The sequence below is a fragment of the Fonsecaea nubica genome (assembly GCF_001646965.1).
Source record: "Fonsecaea nubica strain CBS 269.64 chromosome Unknown Scaff79, whole genome shotgun sequence".
Lineage (NCBI taxonomy): Eukaryota > Fungi > Ascomycota > Eurotiomycetes > Chaetothyriales > Herpotrichiellaceae > Fonsecaea > Fonsecaea nubica.
In genome coordinates this window covers 426-20067 of record NW_019173752.1, presented here as the reverse complement: position 1 = coordinate 20067, position 19642 = coordinate 426, and the positions used below count along the sequence as shown (strand labels likewise).

At 52.8% G+C, this 19642-nt stretch overlaps 6 protein-coding genes across 6 annotated transcripts; all 6 read left to right on the top strand.

The window, feature by feature from the left end:
• Positions 1 to 753: 753 nt before the first annotated feature.
• On the top strand, positions 754 to 1948 carry AYO20_09038 (hypothetical protein; the record flags this gene model as incomplete). The annotated part of the gene is made up of 2 exons (XM_022647310.1): positions 754 to 1456; positions 1506 to 1948. 2 exons carry the CDS (start codon positions 754 to 756, stop codon positions 1946 to 1948), a joined length of 1146 nt encoding a protein of 381 aa, XP_022496674.1.
• A 346-nt stretch (positions 1949 to 2294) lies between these two features.
• On the top strand, positions 2295 to 4592 carry AYO20_09037 (hypothetical protein; the record flags this gene model as incomplete). Its single annotated transcript, XM_022647309.1, has 1 exon — positions 2295 to 4592. The coding sequence occupies one exon, from the start codon at positions 2295 to 2297 to the stop codon at positions 4590 to 4592; it is 2298 nt and encodes a 765-aa protein (XP_022496673.1).
• Positions 4593 to 5363: 771 nt separating this feature from the next.
• Positions 5364 to 7139, top strand: AYO20_09036 (hypothetical protein; the record flags this gene model as incomplete). The annotated part of the gene is made up of 1 exon (XM_022647308.1): positions 5364 to 7139. The coding sequence occupies one exon, from the start codon at positions 5364 to 5366 to the stop codon at positions 7137 to 7139; it is 1776 nt and encodes a 591-aa protein (XP_022496672.1).
• A 1543-nt stretch (positions 7140 to 8682) lies between these two features.
• On the top strand, positions 8683 to 9129 carry AYO20_09035 (hypothetical protein; the record flags this gene model as incomplete). The annotated part of the gene is made up of 1 exon (XM_022647307.1): positions 8683 to 9129. One exon carries the CDS (start codon positions 8683 to 8685, stop codon positions 9127 to 9129), a length of 447 nt encoding a protein of 148 aa, XP_022496671.1.
• Positions 9130 to 9494: 365 nt separating this feature from the next.
• Positions 9495 to 10820, top strand: AYO20_09034 (hypothetical protein; the record flags this gene model as incomplete). The annotated part of the gene is made up of 1 exon (XM_022647306.1): positions 9495 to 10820. The coding sequence occupies one exon, from the start codon at positions 9495 to 9497 to the stop codon at positions 10818 to 10820; it is 1326 nt and encodes a 441-aa protein (XP_022496670.1).
• Positions 10821 to 16985: 6165 nt separating this feature from the next.
• AYO20_09033 (hypothetical protein) lies at positions 16986 to 17791 on the top strand (the record flags this gene model as incomplete). The annotated part of the gene is made up of 2 exons (XM_022647305.1): positions 16986 to 17110; positions 17176 to 17791. 2 exons carry the CDS (start codon positions 16986 to 16988, stop codon positions 17789 to 17791), a joined length of 741 nt encoding a protein of 246 aa, XP_022496669.1.
• Between the last annotated feature and the right edge of the window lie 1851 nt (positions 17792 to 19642).

Sequence of the window (19642 nt, the reverse complement as noted above, 5' to 3'; positions counted from 1 at the left end):
TAGACGCGTTTTGCTGATTCCTATTTTATCTGTGTTCGCCAGAAAACTCCAAAAATCAGAGATCGGGAAGGTTGGGGGGGGGGGGGGGGCTTTGTACGCAGTACCGCTTATGGAGATGTTTTGATGAAGGGGGATAGGCTAAGGGGGGAGGAGGGGTGGGCGAAGTTCACGTTTCATCTGTTGCGAGAGACTTGGAAATATTTTCGCTTCGTCATACCACAATTTTACCCAACTCACTTTTTCTCAGTGGTTTCTTCTTTGTAGTAGAAAGCCGTGTGTTTAGCTCCATCCGTTAGTCCTCACGTGTTAGCCGCGCTGCGCGCAGTCTGCCAGTTCGCGGCTCTGTATATATCTCTTCCTGGTTCATGGTAATGCCTGACGGAGAGTTGGCGACCATGAAGGGAAAGGTAATACGGGAACAAGAAGTGTGTCCGAAGTAGCGGAGAGCGTCGAAGCTGTCGAGATGCTGGTATGTCCAGCCATCGATATGTCAAGTGAAAGGGCACCTACATAGGTAGGTGATTGTAGCCGGAAGGAGTCGTGCACAACGAGCGTCTCCTCAGGTAGGCGCAGAGTGAATGCTGTGCTTGGGAAATTCACTCGACCGTCACTTTCTTCTCTCTGCCTCCTCTCGCCCAATACTCTGGCTCCTACCTTCAAGTACCACTCCACTCAACACGACCTCACCATCAACTTGCCAACCTGCTGCCTCCTCTGCTCCTCGTCCTTCGCGCATATCCCATCGAAACAGCCATGGCTGACCTCAACGTCAGAGATGCCAACCTCCCTTCGCCCAGTACCCGGACAAACCGCAAACGAAATGCCAGCGCAATGGACCCTGACGAGAACGCACAAGAAAAGCGCAACGTCAAACTGGTGGAAATTATGCCAAGCGGTGGTGTTGTCTTCAGAGTTGGGACAGGCGATGATGTCCTGGACATTAGGGTTTCTGGAACGGTCGTCAGTGTCGCTTCAGAGGAGTTTTCGCGGATGTTGCTATTTTCACGCAATGAAGGCAATACCAAGGTCATTTGCTTGCCAGAGGATGACCCAAAGATCACCCAAAGTCTGCTCGAAATATTCCATCACAAGGGAGACCTCGACCATCTCGATGGTGTGCAGTTGATCAAGTTGACAACTGCTGCAGCCAAGTGGCTGTGCATTCCAGCACTGAGGCCGTGGATTCTGATGAGGCTCGCGAGTGTTATTGAAACCTTTCACGGGAACTATCCGCAGTACTGGAAAAAGCGGTCCGTGGCTGAGGACCGGGCTATGCAGGCTAGGATGCAGCGGGTGGTGTTTCCTGACGCTGCGATACTTCTACATGCTGCCACCGTATTCCGTCTCGAGAGGTTATTCTGGCAAATGACGAGAGTCCTGATATATTCAGGCGCCACATGTCTTGTGCGGGATCTCAAGAAAATGAGCGACTCTGAAAACATCAGTGCAGTCATGGGTTCGTTGTTAGTATTTCCCTGAACTTGAAGCTCTTCTGACAATCACAGGTCTCATAAATGCGACCTCGAAGCGCTACAAGTCGAATTTTTTACTGATGATAGTGGAATGCATTGGAAGAGAGACAGCCAAAACGGCTCTGACCTATCAATTCAACAAGTATGGGTATTTGATGCTTCAGTTGAAGTTTCACGAGCTTACACCCCATGTGGAGACGACAAATGTGCAGACGGTGCATTTGATGGTGTGCAAGGTGCGAGAGATGGCTGCAACTCTCATCAGCAAAAACATCACCTGGAAGAGTCTTCAAGACGAAGCATGCGTTGGCGATTGTGCATACTGCAAGCGAGACTTCGCCGAAGAGCTGCGGAAGGCGGTCAACGACTTCATCGGAAACATGCCGGGCATCTGCCTCGGATGTTTTCTGAGCAAACGCGAAGGGTGCCTCAGCACTAGCGAGGATTGTACTCAATGTACTGGAACGACCAGATAGGAGCGACTGAGAGCCGTCAAGAGGGTGCCGAGACAGAAATGCAGGCTGGTGGGGAGTATTGAGATCTGCAGGGCCTGCTTTGGGTGTGATATGGCAAGGGAAGCTGTTTCAAAGCATGATGAACTCAAGGCATTCCGTGCAGAGGTGACGGAAAGGCTGATGGATGGCTGGTGAGGCTGTAAAGGAACGAGCGCGGCGAGATCCTTCGGCATATCTTCGGATGATTCATTGGCTGATTCCCAAGGCCGAAAACAGAGAGTGTAAACAACCACCTCTTCTTCACCTCATCTTCACCTCTTCATCTCCTGACTAGATCCCCTCTTCCTTCACTAAATGCCCTAGCAACATGAGCTCTCCGGCGTCTAAGCGTATGCGCTTATCGACCTCAAGAACTTCCCTCTCGGGTCGCAAAAGCATTTCGGGTGGGCAATCAGCGTTACCTCGACCGGCCTCCGCAGCCGGTCAAAATCGACTTGCCAGCACACAACCGTCATACGATTTCATTACCGGCGGCGCAGTTGAGAACCCTCCACAGGCTTCCAGACAGTCCAGAGTCCGTCAGCCTTCTGTCTCCCGGGCAGATCAGTCCCACGATGAGAACCTGCGTGCGAAAATCAACTCCCTTGAATACGAGTTGAAGAATTTGCAGCAAGAACGAGGCCTTTTGGCGCTACAACATGAGAAAGAGCTACGAGAACAACAACTCCGGGCCGATGCCGATTTCAAGAGATACCAAACGGCAGAGAGCGCCGCTCAAAAGGCGACGCAGCGACAGGAGGCGCTCGCGAAGGAATTGCGCGAACTGCAGGACCAGAGAATCAACGAAAAAGCGGCGCTAGAACGACAACTACGCGATTTACAAGATCAAGCGGCTTCACTCAAGGAGGATGCTACGGACGCCCAGGCACGTCTCGCGGATCAAGAAAGACATAACAAGTACCAACTCAGTGATGTCGAGGCAAAGCGTGCGGTTCTTCAAGAGACTGTGGACAGTGTCAGACAACAACTGGAAGAATTGACTCAGCAGTTTGAGTCATCGCAGGCGCGCTTGTCTCAACGGGAATCGAAAATCGAAAGTCTCGAAGCAGAAGTGGCTGCGTTGAAGTCGCACACTGGTGACAGCGAAGCGATGCAGGTTCTGCAAAACCAGCTCTCAGAACAAATGAGCCACGTTCGAAAGCTAGAGGCAACCAACAGAGAACATGTGGCCGAGCTGCGGCGACTGCGCGAATCACATCGTAGCGTTGAGGTCGTTGAAGAACAGAAACACGGTCTAGAAATCGAGCTTCAAGTGCTCAAGGACGTGCAAAGACAGCTGGGTGAAGCTCAGATACAAAGAGAAATTCTAGAGGACGAAAAGAGAACCTGGACAAGCCTCCTGCAGCGCGACGGTCAAGAGAGCGAATTCGAATCCCCTGAAGCTGTTGTAAAAGCTCTTATCCAACAACGAATAGAGTACGCTTCAATTGTGGACAGACTGGGCACAGTCGAAAGCGATATCGCCGAGAAGGATGAGATAATCAGGGCACAGGAAAGAGAGAAAGCGGCCTTGACCGCCGAGATCGAGACTTTGAAATCCACGAAGACTGCACAACCAGACGCAAGTCAAGACAACAAAGCTTACAAAAGATTAGAGCGACAACGGGTCCTTGCCGTCAAAGAGGTTGAATATCTTCGAGCACAATTGAAGACCTTGGACACCGAGGAAACTGTCTTGATGGACAACCAGAACTTCGATGCACAACGCTCGGAACAAATCAAGGCCCTGGAAAACCTGGTGGATCAATATAAAACTGAAGTGCAGACCCTCCACTCTGATCTTTCAAAACTTGAAGCTGCACCTGCACCCAGCACCCCAGCTGCGGACGAGCCTCGTGGAACCAAGCGACCAGCAGATTCACAGGAACCTGAAGGCGAAGGCGGTGGTTCACAACTCGGTGCATTGTTGAGAAAGAACAAGAATCTCCAAATCGCGTTGCAGAAGACCGCTCAACAGTCACAGATGTTGGCCACAGACCTGCAAGCGACAAAATCACAACTCAAAGCCTTACGAGAGAGCTCCAAGACACGAGTATTGGAGCTTCGGGACAATCCTACTGCCAAAGCCGAAGCGATCAAACTATCAACCCTACGAACGCTCAAGGAAGAAAACAAGGCTCTTCTCGCACAGTTGCGGGGTGAGGACCTTGATGGAGTTAAGACGGTCCCAGCAACCTCGGTTGATGCGCTCAAATTGGATCTGAAGGATATGGAAATGGTTGTCGCCGAGAAAGAAAAAAGGATGAGGCGCCAGCGAGAGATCTGGACCCAAAAGGCTGCAGAATTCCGGGACGTTATTGCAAGCGTTCTCGGATACAAAGTCAACTTTCTCCCCAATGGAAAGGCCAAGGTTTCGAGTATGTATTATGGGCGACCTCATGATCTGGGAGATGAGAGCGAGGACGAAGAGGACGACCACTACATTATTTTCGATGGTGACAACGGTACAATGAAGATTAGCGGCGGTTCCGACAGTCCTTTTGCTGCAGAAATCAGAGATCTGATCAATTTCTGGGTGAAAGAGAAGAAACAGATACCGTGCTTCTTAGCAGCGATGACCCTGGAGTTTTATGAGAAGTTCACCAACCGGGAGAATGAGGCTTGACAGTCTGATCAGCCTCGTGACCTTGTTGACTTGGTGGAGGCTCTGCTGTGAGCAAGTGAGCCAAACAAGGAGCTGTGTCGAGGCAGGTATATCGGGGGGACGCCCGCCGCTGTTATGAGAGATGGAAATACACTACTTCTTTTGAGAGGAGATATCCTCGCAACAGGGCTGAATGTGATTTTATGTAGAAATGAGCTATTGAAGAGATCTGTTTGCAGTTCTGCTCCTTGTCCTCGAATAGAATGACGACCACTGAGAGCCACCGAGAGTCTTGATGATAATTCAATCATTCAATGACGATGGGAAGCTGGAGTTGTACAACACTTGACCCAAAGACGCTTAGCGCAAATCAATTTAGGGATAGCGCCACTGATTTGTGAGGCGGACCGGCGTCTAGGCCCGAGGCTAAAAGCCACATCCTCCTGGCCGTGTCTTGCGTGTCTTGAGTTCCCCTCACCACTCTGCCACTCTCCTGAGTCCTCAGCTCCGAGTCTTGACATCCGGCTTTACGCCTCCCCCGGATTATTCACCTATCGTGCCCACCGGCCTCGCTTCGTCTTTCCGCTTCGCCAATTCTGCCCATCGTGCCCTCATACCACTACCGAGACTCGCAGGAACCGTCGATTCAAGCCCTCCCCCGGAAGGGTCAGGAAGCAAGACCCAGACATCGATAATGGATTGCTTCAATCTCCATGACCTCGAGATCCGTTGATGCAGGCCGCCGCTGACCATGAAGATCCCCACAAAGACTCCATTCGTGACCTCAAAAAGATGCCACCCCAGTTCTTATTCGTCAATAAGGATGCCGCCAGCAGCTCGCTGACCCGCAGCAGCGCCGCTGAACAGACCTCGATCAATTCTCATGTCCAGCGTGGTCGTCGACATCGGCGCTCTGCCACCAGCGCCAGTCGCGCTGGGACGAGGGCGCGGAAGAATGCGACCCGGGAAAAGCCTACTACCTCTCTAACAGATCCCGACCTGGTCGACTCCTCGCCATCTCCGCCCAAGGTAAAGACTGAACCCAAAGAAGACGATACCGACAATAAGACATGGCTACCCGCTAGACTGTCGCCGCGCGCCAAGTTCGCCGAGCAGCCAAAACGGGAAAATCTTGAATCACCAGCCTCGACTCGCAGAAAATCCACCAAGCCGAAGACACCAAAGTCGCTGGCCGGGCCAACCGTCGAGAAAAAAGCAGTTGTGTTGCTGAACTCCCCGCGTGCCGTCGAAACCCCTCGGGATATCAGTCAGATCACTTCGACCTCTCTCGACCCCTTCGGTCAATCAGTTGTCAAACTCGACCCACATGTCGCAAAGCTTTGTCGGTACTTTTGCGAAATCTTCCACCCCAGCGTGTGGCACGCTGAGACGTGGGCCTCGCGAGAAGGGTCATACACGTACCAGACTACCGCTGTGGATGTTGTTCGCCGAGCCATGCAGAGTGAAGTTGAAATGAATGCAATGCTCGCCAGCATGGCCGCTAGAATCGAGAACGTGGATATGGTCCCCGGCCAGGGTACGGACAAGTACATGGGCAACGCTCTGGAAGCGGTGCGGCGGCGCTTCAGTTCTGCCCCAAAACAACAGTTGCTCCTGATTGTCTTTCACCTATATGCAGCAGATGCCTACCGACAGAACTATCAAGCGGCGAAGATACATATGCAAGCAGCAAAAGTGCTGTTCGATTCTTGGGGTGGCCTCCACCATGTACCAGACCCAGCATTGAAGGAGCTTTTTATCATTGGCGATGGGCACATGTCTGCCGTTCTTCTGGAGCCGTGCAGTCTGCCATGTGAATACGATCCTGGCCCATACTGGGTTGTCACTCCGCCTCAGCTGCAGCTTGCTCCCCAACAAGACTTGATCCGTTTTGCGCCTGCTCTGCAGCGACTATGTCTCCAGGGATATTTCCCGGAGGAGCTAGTGGAGATCATACAGGAGACGGCGGAATGCTCTTGGGTATTGCATCATGCACCACTGGGAGCACCGGAGGCGTCAAAGCATGCGGCGAGATGGCTACAGTGGCGTCACGCAGCAGTTCGATACCGGCTTCTGGCCCTGGAATATCCAGGATCTAGCCTCGACGCCTTCCGTGTAGGGTTACTCATGTGGATCTTGACGTCTATGGTGATACTTGGGTTGAAGCGATTGGGAAGCTTGATTGCACCAAAACTACGAGCCATCTTCTGGTCAGTCGATGGACCACATAGTCAGTGGGAGGGATTATCGCAGCTCAAGACATGGGTGCTTACGATCGGTGCCATGTGCTCTATGATTGGCACTGAGGACGAAAAGTGGTTCATTGAGCAGCTTTTTGAGATCGGGTTCGTGGAGCATATCAGACAGTTCCAGGAAACGCACCCAGACTTCGACACGCTCGATGTGCTGAGGAACTTTCAAGAAAAGTTTTTCTACTACGACGCTCTTCAACGAGTCAGGCTGGAGAGGTTGGCACGTCTCCTCAGCGGTGGGTTGAGCGAGACACCAAGTTCGGCTTCGCAGAGCAGTCCCAGTGACCTATCGCGGAAATCAAGATCACCGGTATGACCAGTCCGGAGACCGCTATCGCGATGCACCTCTTTACCATCGCATTGGCTCGATGAATCGTTCGAATGATGGGCGAAAAGTATTGGAAGCCTGGCGAGTGTCATGCTGAACACGGTCTTCGTCCTTTGCGTCGTCGATCAACATGTACCATGATTCTCGACGACATGGGCAATTGCTCAAGGCTGCCGCATTTTCCTTCCTACTGAATAATGAACCATGGGAATGTACGCACCGGCTTCAGGTGGTGATGCAGTACCTCGTACAAGGGGGAGGCCGAACGACACTGTTTCTATCCCAGCACGGAAGCCAGTGACCTATTTCCCAGAAGCCCTTTGGACGCCGAGGTCAATTTCCTCCTTAGTCCACTGACATGCCTAGGGCATTGATTGACCTGAGGAATTAGCTGGCTCATCTGAGTGTGATTGCCATTCTTGGTCACAGAGCGACCCAAGATTCGTGCTGGGAATATATTGTCATGGTTGGTTGAGACGCCAACCGTTCCGGCCGTGACCGAGCTATTGCCAAGTGCACGGCTCTTATGGCAAGCGACAGAGGAGATAGGCTCATGGTCTACGACTACTTGGACGACTGTTTAGATAAGAGCTTGGAACGCATCTAGAAGGAGACTTGACATCTACGAGTATGGAGATGACAATTTCGATAGTTTTCTTAGAACGAAGACTGAAGAACGGATACTCGGTATTTGCTGTTTTAATATTAATTTGGTGTTTTGAAGCAATCCCAAATGACGGACGGATCATGTGGGCATATGCGTTAGACGACCGAAAAGCTGAGCGAGATTACGAGAAAGTATGTATGTATGAGCCGAAATTGTGACCCAGAGCTCGCTTTGAGCAATTCTTCCATGCCAATTTCGCGAAAGAAAAAAAACAAGCAACTTCAACTGTTTTGCGCCACAAAAGGGGGGGTGGAGGAAAGTCAAGTTGAAACTCTGGAGGTGGAACAACAAGTACCTAGGCAGTAACGAGTAGTGGAAGATTTGCGACGCGCCACGCCACGCGGTCGAGCGGAGCGGAGAAATTTTGTTGCGAAGACTGCGCTCGCTCGCTCATGTAAAGTGCCCCCGCGTTCCAGAGCACCCGGCTCTCCGGCACCAGCTGGTATGTCCATATGTACATCCATTCCACGAGACAGACTCAATCGATCAGCGAATTTCTGATCTCGGGAGTATGTCGAGACCGTGGCCATGTATAATGAGAGAGGAATCGATCCCCAGAGCGCCGAACCACCGTCCAAAGAAATACACGGACTTTGAACAGTGAGTGACGGGAGACGAGGCGGTGCCTGGAAAAAATTGCTATTGGCAGCCTCATGCATATGACACGTGGCCGAGGGCGATTGACGAGGAGGATCGTGTTGGGTCGTGCTGCCCAACGAACAAACATATGTACATGTAGGTAGGTACTCGGTAGGTACTCGTCCTTCGCTTGTCCAGATATAACGGAGCCTCAAAAAAAAAAAATCCCGCCCAAAAAAGAGAAAAAGAGACGGAAAAAACACAACTCGAACTGTGCTAGAAACGATGCTCTGCTCCGTGTGCCTCGACATTCCCTTTGACAAACTCCCAGAATTCCCCCAGACCTATTATACCCCCTGGGTCAGCTGGAAGTACATCATCCCGTACAATCTCGACTACCGGGCGCGAAATTCGCGGCGGCGCGGCGGCGTCCTCGGCTTCCCTCACCACCCGGACCTGCAGGCCCTGCGCATCTCCGCCGCAGACTGCGACCTGTGCAGACTCATCTTGGAGCAGGTCGACCTCGTCTTTGACGAGTTCCGCGCCGTGCACAACGACAGGGTCTTCCGCGACTACCACCGAGACGGGTACCCGACGGGCAGCCTGTTCCTGGCGCGGCGACGCGACACGGGCAAGGGATTCTTGGTCCTCAGCCACAGCGACGTGAGGGATACGGTGTTTCTCCTCGGCGCCATCGGCCTGGCGGTGCCGGAAGGCAAGATGCGAATGTGATCGCCCCAAATATGGACCTTGCCTCTGACTGATTTGCTTTTATAGGCGACCCGCTCGGATCGATATTTCCGGGGCGGATCGTGGATGACAATGTCGGAACCCCGACGACGTTGGAACGTGCGTCTCGCTGGGCTCGGGACTGCGAGCAGAATCACCCGCACTGCGCGCTGACTCCTTCCGTGCTGCCTACACGGCTCGTGGCTATCGACGACGATGTCACAAGTCGTGAAGTCCGTATTATCGATACCAAAACGGAGCCAGCTGGGCGCTACATTGCCCTGAGTCACTGCTGGGGTACTCACCGCTTGCCTGCGCGAGTCACGAAGAAGGGATTAGAGATATCAAATATTGTCAGCCTCGATGATATGACAAGGTCATTTGAGGATGCCATTGCCATTACTCGGTACCTGGGACTTCGCCATATCTGGATCGACAGCCTTTGCATCCTCCAAGACGACCCAGAAGATTGGGACAGAGAGCTAGCAACGATGCACGCCGTCTATTCCAATGCCGTCCTGACTATATCGGTTACAGGCGCCGAGGACGGGACCCTCGGGTGCTTCGCTGGCCGGAAATTGAAGAAATATGTTCCCATACCTTATTCAGATAGCAAAAGCGGTCTCGATGGACAAGTCTATGCATTTGCGCTGCCGGCAGCCCTGGAAGCCCGTCCAGACAAGTACATCGAGATGAGCTCCGAGCCCCTGTCCGCGCGGGCGTGGTGCTTCCAGGAGAGGGTTCTATCTCGTCGCGTCTTGCACTTTGCTACCGACCAGATGTACTTTGAGTGCAATGCCGGGTTTCAAAGCGAGGATGGACTACACTTGAAAAAGCGATACTTCACTCTGCACGGCGACCCTCGGTCTGGCTTCTTGCCTGTACCCGGCGGCAGTACTTCTGACACGAACATGCAGTTATGGTATAATATTCTTTGGAGCTACGGCCCGCGCAAGCTCACCAAAAGCTCTGACAAGTTGCCGGCCTTTGCAGGTGTCGCGGCAGTATTCGCTGAGAGGTTGCGGGACCAGTACCTTGCCGGCATATGGCGCAAGTCGATGATAGAAGGCCTCCTGTGGCAGGCGCTGGATGTCGCCGAAGTCAAAGACCGCAAGCCCTCTTGGTCATGGGTATCGATTGACGGGATTCCCACCAGCGGATTAATCGGCCGTTGGGAACAGCTTGCCTTCATAATCGACTGCCAGGTTGACCTGGTCGGAGAGAGCCGATTCGGGGAGGTCAAAAGCGGCTGGATAAAGATGGAGGCGCCGCTCCTGCCACTCATTCTCGTCGAGAGTGTCAGATCATCCGACGACAGGGAGACCGGCTTACCACTGAAGCAAAAGCATTTATTTTTCCGCACTCCTCGAGGTCTTCGCACGCCGGGACAAGTGGATCCTCGCACTCCTGGCGGTGTGGATGCGAAGTCGACCGGCAGGTTCGATTCCATAGGACAGAGACACGAAGAAGCAGAAACCTTGGCGCGAGAAGGCAAAGTTTTTGCACTTGTCCTTGCAGTCGACGTCGGAGACACTTCGCACAAGCTCATGATCTATCACTCTCTCCTCGTCACGCCCGTGGATGAAGGAGGAGACGGAACAACTCTGAAGCGGTTGGGATTCGTCAATCTGGAGATTGAGAGCCTTGGGGAGGACGAAGTCCGGACGTCACGGACGACTGTTACGTTGGAGTGAGGGTGGGCAGGTATAAGCGAGTATAGGAATTGGTGAAATGTTCAATTATGATTTGAGGATGTCGTAAAGACCCAGTCTGACTTCAGTAAGAAGGTTAGGTGGCACTGGGCGATAAATAGGTTTGAAAGACAAGATGTTTACTCAAATGACCCATATAAAAAGGTTACTAACCTTGTCATTTAAACAAAATGAGTGCACATGTTGTGGCTCCTGGCAACTCAAAACTTGTGCCTTTTCTTTGGTTCACACTAAGAAAACTCGGCATGCGCAGAGTCAGACAGCAGCTGCCATCGTCGCCAACAGCTGCTGCATGCGACGTGGGATTCGCCTACAGCGAAAACACGGCCCTCTCTAGCGATTTATCGAGTACCGAGTATGTAACATACCCACACCCACACTTTGAATATGCACGCTCTTGTTGGCAAAGCTACACCAGTCAGTAGCGCGGCCCTGTCAACGAACATACTTTTCTGCCACGAGGTGAGCTAAACCCCATCCATTGAAGATTACACCTTGTCTGCCGGTAGGAACGCTGGAAACACATCCGGGCTACCAAGAAGCGGGAACCACACCGCACCGCGCACCGAACATATACTGCATATGCACAATTGACAGTGGGAGTGGCACCGTAGATCCTGGAACACGATAATGCAGAGAGAAAGAAAGAGAGAGAGACTCCACTACGCACCGAAAAGTGAAAGAGCAGAATGCGCCCACTCACCACGCACCCACTACCCGCAAGCCACTACCCACTCACAACAGGGGTATTTTCTTCTTCTTTGGACATTTATTCAACTACCTACTCCGTACAATCCATCCGTCTATCCATACCCACAACATCCATCTCTTGAAGCTAGCTAGCTGTCCACCTACCACCTTACCGAGTACACTCAAGTGACTCCTTGGCCTCCTCCGTGGTCTAGTCTCCACCCGAACGTTGCAAAAATTTTCAGAAGTCAAGATACTCAATGGACAAGGGAGCGAGAGGAAAGATAAGACGAAAAGAAAAAAAATTGTTAAAAGATCACACACTGCAGCGTATAATTGAGACCAGTCCGCGACAGGGCATGGCATGGCATGTGTGCATGTGTGCCGCGCCCCTGGTGGATTTGGTGCTGATTCGCTGGCTTCCAAATGGGGAGGAAAACACTAACAGTCCTTCTTGTCCGCACGCGAGGCATACAGTATTCCTTCCGACCCTCGAACGAACCCTGTCAAAGTCAGTGATGGATGCTTGCAAGGACGACCGATGGATGGCCCTCCATACCTCGGCCTCCGACTTCGCTGCCAACGCCAGCGCTCCGTAGGCCGTAGGTAGGTACCTGATCACGGAACGAGTCATGACGGCGAAATGGAGGCGGGACTTTGGTTGGGTGTAAAAAGGCGACAATGGTGTGGCCGCCAGAGCCTTGGATGACGGAGTGGCAGCTGTAGCGTAGCAAGAGGGTAAGAGGTAAGAGTCACTGACCGCACCTGGTGGGAAAGAAAACGAAAGAGCATAGACAGAGACTCTACTCGGTGAGGTCGGGGTGTATGAAAGGTTACCTTCGGTGTAAGGAGAGAGTCTGAATTGTACTCTGAATTCTCTTTGCGCCGTCTATCGTGACAAGCTGCATTTGCTTTCCATGGCTCACACCCTCGCTTTACAGTCAGAAGTGGCTGCTTGTTGGTTGCTTGGCCGCAGGCCACGACCCTCACTTCCTTCCTCGATAGACCCGTCATTACTGCAAACCAGCATATCCTGCGTCGTGGGTGATCCTCCCCTGTATCCAGATCATCACCTCCATTCTTCGTCGCTCGCTATTCTTCCATTCTTCTGGCCTATCACCAGTTCTCCTGCGGGCACTAATGATCCCGACCTCTACGAGTACCATCTTCGGTGCGCTTCTAACCCCTTCATGTCAACCGACAACGCCCTCTCTCAAATACATCGTCACAGACGCTGCGTTCCGAAGGCGTTGGACATCAAGTACTCCCAGGGACTTACCCAGTGACTACAAATGCAGGGTTTCCACACGAAAGTACGCGGCCACTCCTACCAAGTGACGGCTGACAACGAATGGTTCAAAACCCACCCCGGGGTATTAACTTGAGCAGAACTTGGATGTCGAGAAGAGTCGAATGACACCTCTAGCAGATAACTCAGTGAGCAGATAGGACTTGCTTGCTTCGAGCTCGACGACGTGTACAAGGACGCTCACAGCAAAAACTGCCATTTTCCGATGAGCAGTGGCATACCATACACTGCCAGATCCATACTGTGATCTACAGGTTGTCGCTTCAAGGTTTGCAGGACGATGATCTGCGATCAGCCAACATCGTAATGTGCACGGGACGGCCCTGAACAGTTCCGATTTGTGTTGATCGACATGGGCAGACTGACAGCGTGCGACCAAGAACACATTGATTGTATAATTCAATGGACGAGGTCGACGTCGTTATCTCGCATCGAGATCGGAACCCCAGGTTTGGCAGTACAGGGACAACACGATACACCCAGCGAGTCAGTGAAGATCTGGAGGACGACATACAAAGCGTGATGGAATCCATCGTCTCCTCCTCCTATATCAACTCCCAGCACTGCCCGTTCCGCGGAGTTTTGACGATGCAGTTTCGAGCTTTCTTAGTAGTCACCAAGAGGATTGCGGAACCACAGCATGGCGCTTTCTTTGGAGACCCTGTGTGCAAGCCTCGACGGGTCACTGTCTAGTAACGAGCCCGCAACTGTCGTCACATTCTACGACATGTCGTGTGCACCTTGGGCTCTGAGTACTGCAAGCATTCTCTATTCTCCTTATGGGTTTGTCACGTCTTTCTTCGGATTGCTCTTCACGTCCGTCGGCTAGATTACCACCAAGAGGACAGTAACGGACTCTCACCAAATGTCCGCCCTGCCTCGGTATGGGCTTGAAAAATTACCAAACGGCGCGAAATTTCCGTTTAAAGTCAAGCAAGTTCAGCAGTAGGCGCAGACATCAAAGCTCTGGTCCGGGCCAAGTGCGCAGGTCCCCCGACTCCTCTCGTTTCTAGATAAGCGTCAGAGGCAGCTTCAAAAAGAGGACCAGACTCTCAGGACTTTGTGGTTAGTGACCAATTACCAGAGTGCTGGAAGAGAGATTCTCTGGTCCGAAGACGATATCCCTCGATCTTGGGCAGCCTCCAACGATCGATTCTATCCTGCACAGTCAGTAAAAGCAGCTGCATATGGCGCCAGAGTTTCCAAGGTCCGTACAGGTGCCCTGCGCTTCACAAGAGCCCTATCAGTTGGACTTTACATGACACAACAATCTCCACAGGGTGCAGAACTCGTGTTGACCAGGTACTGGCGTCGGCCCAATTGTTCAACATAGTGATAGGTCTCGATAATTTAGACGTCGACAACATGCCGGCCATCAGTGGACCTCCTCCGGTGTCCAAGGCAGTCTCCTCAACAGGAAAATGGAAGAAGAGAGCGAGAAGAGCAGAACGAGTAGACCAAGGTTTGCTTGACCATCACTAGTCGTCAGCTTGGCACATGAGGGTCCAATGGCATCTTATTCAGCTTAACGAGCGTGATGCTATCTACCAAGAGATTGTGATTGTGTACAATTGAGACCAGCCAGTCCGAACAGGCACGTCTGGCGCATTTGGCACAAATATCCCTCACGGAGTTGGTGCTGATTCGCTGCTGGGACAAGTCTGAGCGCCTTGACGGACGCGATAAGGACTAGCATCCTGGCACGCTATCCGGCTGGCGCATCTCCTCGATAAACCGTTGCGATAACCGTTGCAATACCTCGATGCAGTACAGTTTGTGGGGTGGGGCGCACATGGGACCTCTTGATATGTGTGTGTGCATGAGTGTGTATACAAGCACCCCCAGGCTATCTTGCCTATTGTTGAAAGCAAACAGCTGCATGTCGAATGTTGCTAACTGCTGCCAGAGAGCTACTGATGAGTGGTCATTACATTCCATACCAATTGCACAGCCAAAGCCCAGCCGTTGTGGGAGGAAACCATAAGAGGTACAGCAGTATAGGTACCAGTTCTTGTCATCCTGGCAGTCGACCGTATGGGATCACCCAAAAGAGAAAACGGATAAACGGCCGGAGGAATGAAGAATCTGCAAAACCTAGAACCATACAAGGATGCTGCGTCTGGCAAAAGAAGTATCCTTCCTCTTTACCAAGGTTAGCCCTGCCGGACTACCAGCGGTGCCCTCATCCATTCCATCCATCCCATCCTGGCCATCACAAATGTTTGCTTTACCAAGCTGACAGCATCAGTATGAAGAATACGCATCGCCACGTACCCACTCCATAACGCACACCCAGTTAAAACCCGCGCGTACCTGACAGCACTGGACTTGCCGGGGCCCGAGAAAAGTCAAACGGGGAATCTGTGCGATATCTATCGACTGCCAAGTTTGTTCCTGCATTCATTGAACGGTCAAGATGGTCTTCTGGGATCCACTACTTCAGTGGTACCGAGTTGTCGGGTTTGCATCGACACTTATCCAGCCATCCATTGGAGAACTGCAAGACGACTGCTCGAGCCTGGCACCAATCCACTCGCAGTTGCCTCGCTTCTCTTCATGGAGCCTTCAACTCTCATGGTCTGTTTTCGTCTTAGCGAACAGGAATAAACGATCTTACCCTCTCTTTTTTGCTCGGTAAGAGACCGCGCAAGTCATGATTGGCCGTCGAACCAATACTTCTGCTGAGTGCAGGTGAGGCGGGTCAAAGAAGAGAGCGGTCGGCAGTTGGATTTCCAAATCCACAACGACGGCGCGGTCATGGTTTCCTCAGTCGCAATGCCAATGCCTTGCCTGGTTCTGCACGCTTGGTCCTGCAGATGCAGCCATTTCGGAGTTCCACATGAGAGAGCAAACACTACTCGTAGGCAGAATGTTTGCTGTGCAGTGACGTCCGAAGGCCATGCGAACCAAGGTATCTGAACACGACCTGCGCATGAAAACAGGGTTTTTATCCCGGCTATTGGTAAACAAATTCAAGCTTCCGAAACCTATTGGCCGAGTTTGTGAGCAGGGTGCGCCTCCAGAGGGAAATACTTTCACATGGATGCATGTGTGTGTGTACATGCTGGTGGTCAAGTGCCAGCCAGCTCAACCAAGGCCTCTCTACCACTGGGTCAGTCTTCTTGGGTTCCATTGGCGTTCTTGGGTTGCCACTTTTGGTTCTGGGTCGGGAGTAAGGGCCGCTCTGACCTTGCCGCCCAGACTCCGAATCGACCAGCCTCAAGCCTGGAACAACTTCACACACTGTTTGGTGGTCATCGCGCTCTGCACGGCATTTTTGACGTGTTTGTTGCTGGACAGCCAGACAGCCTCACGGTCGAACTCAGATCTGGAGATCAGGGCCTGTTTCGGGCGCGCAAGCCTCTGCCTTTTCATCGAATCGCCAGTCTGTGTTCGAAATGAAAGCCCCAGGTTGGACTCCGGTCAACGACGCCGGCTGACGTAGGCGAGAGGATAAGCTCGGCGCTGGGTCAGGTACGCGAAAGAAACAATGGCCACGATTCGTCCAGTGCCTGGAAATTGGCAGAGTCAGTGTGAGGCTAGGGCGTTTCACGAAGCCGGACTCAAAGCCTAAAGGGCGACAAGTATGAGGCCCACCGGGGCAACTGACAGGGGCCCTCTGGACCCCGGTACGCCACAGCCGGGGGCTATCTCCTGGGGATCATTCATGTCCATTGGCTGGGTGGTGGGAAATGCTGCTCTCCCTTGCTGGGTCCTCCCATCTCCTAGCTCCCCCTGTGGTCCCTGCGGCGGTGGGCTCTGTTGTGGCAGCCCGTTCTGCTTGCATGTCTCTTCCTTGTCGTTCTCCTCTTGTTGCTCTCCTTCCTTTTTTCCCGCCCAGAGTGCGTGTTGGCTTGCTTGATTGTTATATTATTGCCTCAGACGTCCCTCGAGACGTTGTCCGCTCCTTCTCCCCAGCCCTGCCAGCAGACAGCTCGCGTTCACTCTCTCACGCGAAAGCCTCGTTCGCTTCGTCGCTCTCTTTCCCTTTCTACAAACACTCCTTTACCAGCCTCTCGATCTGAGATCGACACAGAATCCCAGTGATTACCACTCCTTTTCCACACATAAACCACGAATCCTCTTCTTGACCGGACCTCAAGAAGCCCAGGCAAAGTCAAGCCGGTACAGGACCAGATAACGACACAATGCGCTGCACATTCTCCTCCTTGGTGCTGGCCACCCTCGCCATTGGCCAGGCATATGCTGCCACCGTCTCTGGTGTGCACTCGCATGCGCACAACCATGCCAAACGCAGGCACGATCACGTCGAGTAAGGCTTATCTATCCTCGTGGGTGACACAGATCTGTATATGGACTGACACTTGTCAACTGCAGGAAACGTGCGGCAGCTCTGTCTGATGCCGATGCTGCCAAACTGAGCTCCCTGGGTGTGGCCTCGCTTGGTGCCAACTCCTACACCGCCAATGGGCATGCCTGGCTCGGCCAGGATGGCCCTTACCAGAATGAGTTCGTCAACGAGTCGGGCGAGGATCTGATTCTCGTCATCTGGGGCGTTGCAGGCTCCTGGATCAACGCCGTCCAACCCACCATCACCGCCTCGCTTCCCGCCAATTCATCTACCTGGGTTTCGTTCGCCGATGGTGCTTCTGGTGCTTGGACTGCCATCTACCCCGATACCCAGATGGTGAACGGACAAGTCAGCAACACCTGGGGCGAGTTCACCTTTGGTGAGTGGGGCGTCGTCGACGTTTCACGCGAGGTCAACATGAACGGACACCCCATGAGCATTGTGGGACCATCATGCACCACTGACATGGATACTTGCGTCTTTATCTGCTCTTCTGGAGACGTGTGCATGTTCGACTATCTCCTCGTCAACTGCGAGAACGGCTCTCAACCCGGTGCCAACTATGGTACATTTGAAGGCTCGCCCAGCGGTGGCTGTGGTGGCATGGGATCTTCTGCCACCCTCAAGACAACTTTGTCTTAAACAATCGGCGAACCGATGATGAGGTTGAGGAGAGGTTGGGGGATTTCCTTTTTATAGAAGAGTCGGGTTCTCACATGGTCGTGCCAATGCATGCTACTGCAAATCAAGAGAAGAGGGAAATGTTGGGACTATTTGGGTCACGATATCGAAACATGTCAACAACTGGATCTACTGGACTGATGTTTCCGACCACTCTACCGATGCCATTTGGCAACATTCAATCCTTTGTTGTGTATGTGTCTTGGAATGGGGATGCGTTGGATAGGTGCTCGGTCCCTTGTCGAAAGAGGAGGAGAGTGTTCATGTTAACCTCGAGGGTGTAGTGTCTATATCTACCCTGAGATGCAAGTAGACGACATGTACCACTCTGCTTCCCTCTGGAAGGTAGAGACCGGGATCTGTCCAGGTGTTACATATTCAGAATATACGCTCCTGAGTATATACTTGCGTGTTCCTGCCGTTTCTTCGATCGCGTCTCGTCCTGTGCGAATCCCTCAGCGTTGCGCTGATCGTCACCTCCCTCGCTACCTAGGTAACGTCTTATCTACCTCTTCCCTGTGTGACATTGCGCCCTCGATAGGCGCTGGCAAAACAACCTCTCTGTCTGTGCGTGTCTGGTCATGTAGCTTCCCGCCTCCATTGTTCCGTCCTTCCCACTCTTTTCCCGGCCACCGCACCCGCCTCCGCTGCCGCTGCCACTCGCGTGTCCCCATTGATAGGGAGACGGATCTTATTCTTGCTGACACTGCGTGCGACCTGCGAGTCCCCGATGACACACACGCTCGTACATTGTTATTGTGGAAAGGTCATCCAGAGCGGGTAGAAGCATGAACTGTACTGCGCGCTGGTCATGGTCGCTTAGAGGGAGAAAGTTCTGAGTAGCGTAGCGCTGTGCTCTGCTCTGCTGCGCTGTACTGTTTTGTGGGCTGTGTGGTCTTTTCGACCCATTGGGGGCCAGAGCTGCAAGGAGAGACGCCATGGGAAGCTGCCTAGGAGACTCACCGACAAGAAGAAGTGAATTCGACACGCACGCTGTAATCAGCGAGATCCTGGAGACCGTCATGTGTGTATTGCGCGCACGCTTACGGGCAAGCGAGTCTGCAGCTGCGATCAAAGTCATGGTCAACAACTCGGGGGATCGCCATCTCCACACCATGTCGTCCTTGCGATCGGCTAGGTGCCTCGTACTGATGACACAGACAACAATCGAGCACGCACCGCCATGTGGTAATGAGAGACCCTATCGGAGGCTTTCTTAGTCAACAACCTCGGTGGCTCCAAGCAAGGGCCTGCAGGGCCAATCGAGAGGCATTTCACGCCAAAGGGATAAAGGTCGATAGGGCAATGGGTGTCCGAACAACTCTGTTCGCTCGCCCCCATCGAGGCCATCCATGATCGAGAAATGGGTTCGCTTCTCTTCCCAGTAACAGCCCCCCTGCAACCCAGGTCTGTCGATTCTCTCGGGGGCCAAAAAGGGGGCCTCAAAACGACCAGATTTGCCGTTACAGATGCTGCTTTTGGGCCTCCGCTTGAAGGGCAGCAGCACCGACCCAACCCAGTTGGGAATGTTATCATTAGTCATTGGTATCTACTTGCCCACCCAGCCTGTGGGTTGGTCCATGGGGTTGCCAGCCATGTGCTGTTTGCTAGGCTGGGCTCGAGGGGCTCTGGGACAATTTACTACTACTGGTCGCGCCTGAGTCACCGCACCGCTTGGGGGGTTATGATTCGATACCTGGGCGGCTTGTCCATGAGGTGATTCGACGACGTGTCCTCGGCCCGAGCAAAGAGGGCGATGATACCCTGGACAACCCCCTACAAAACAAGACAGTGGTTGTTCGAGTCGCCCGG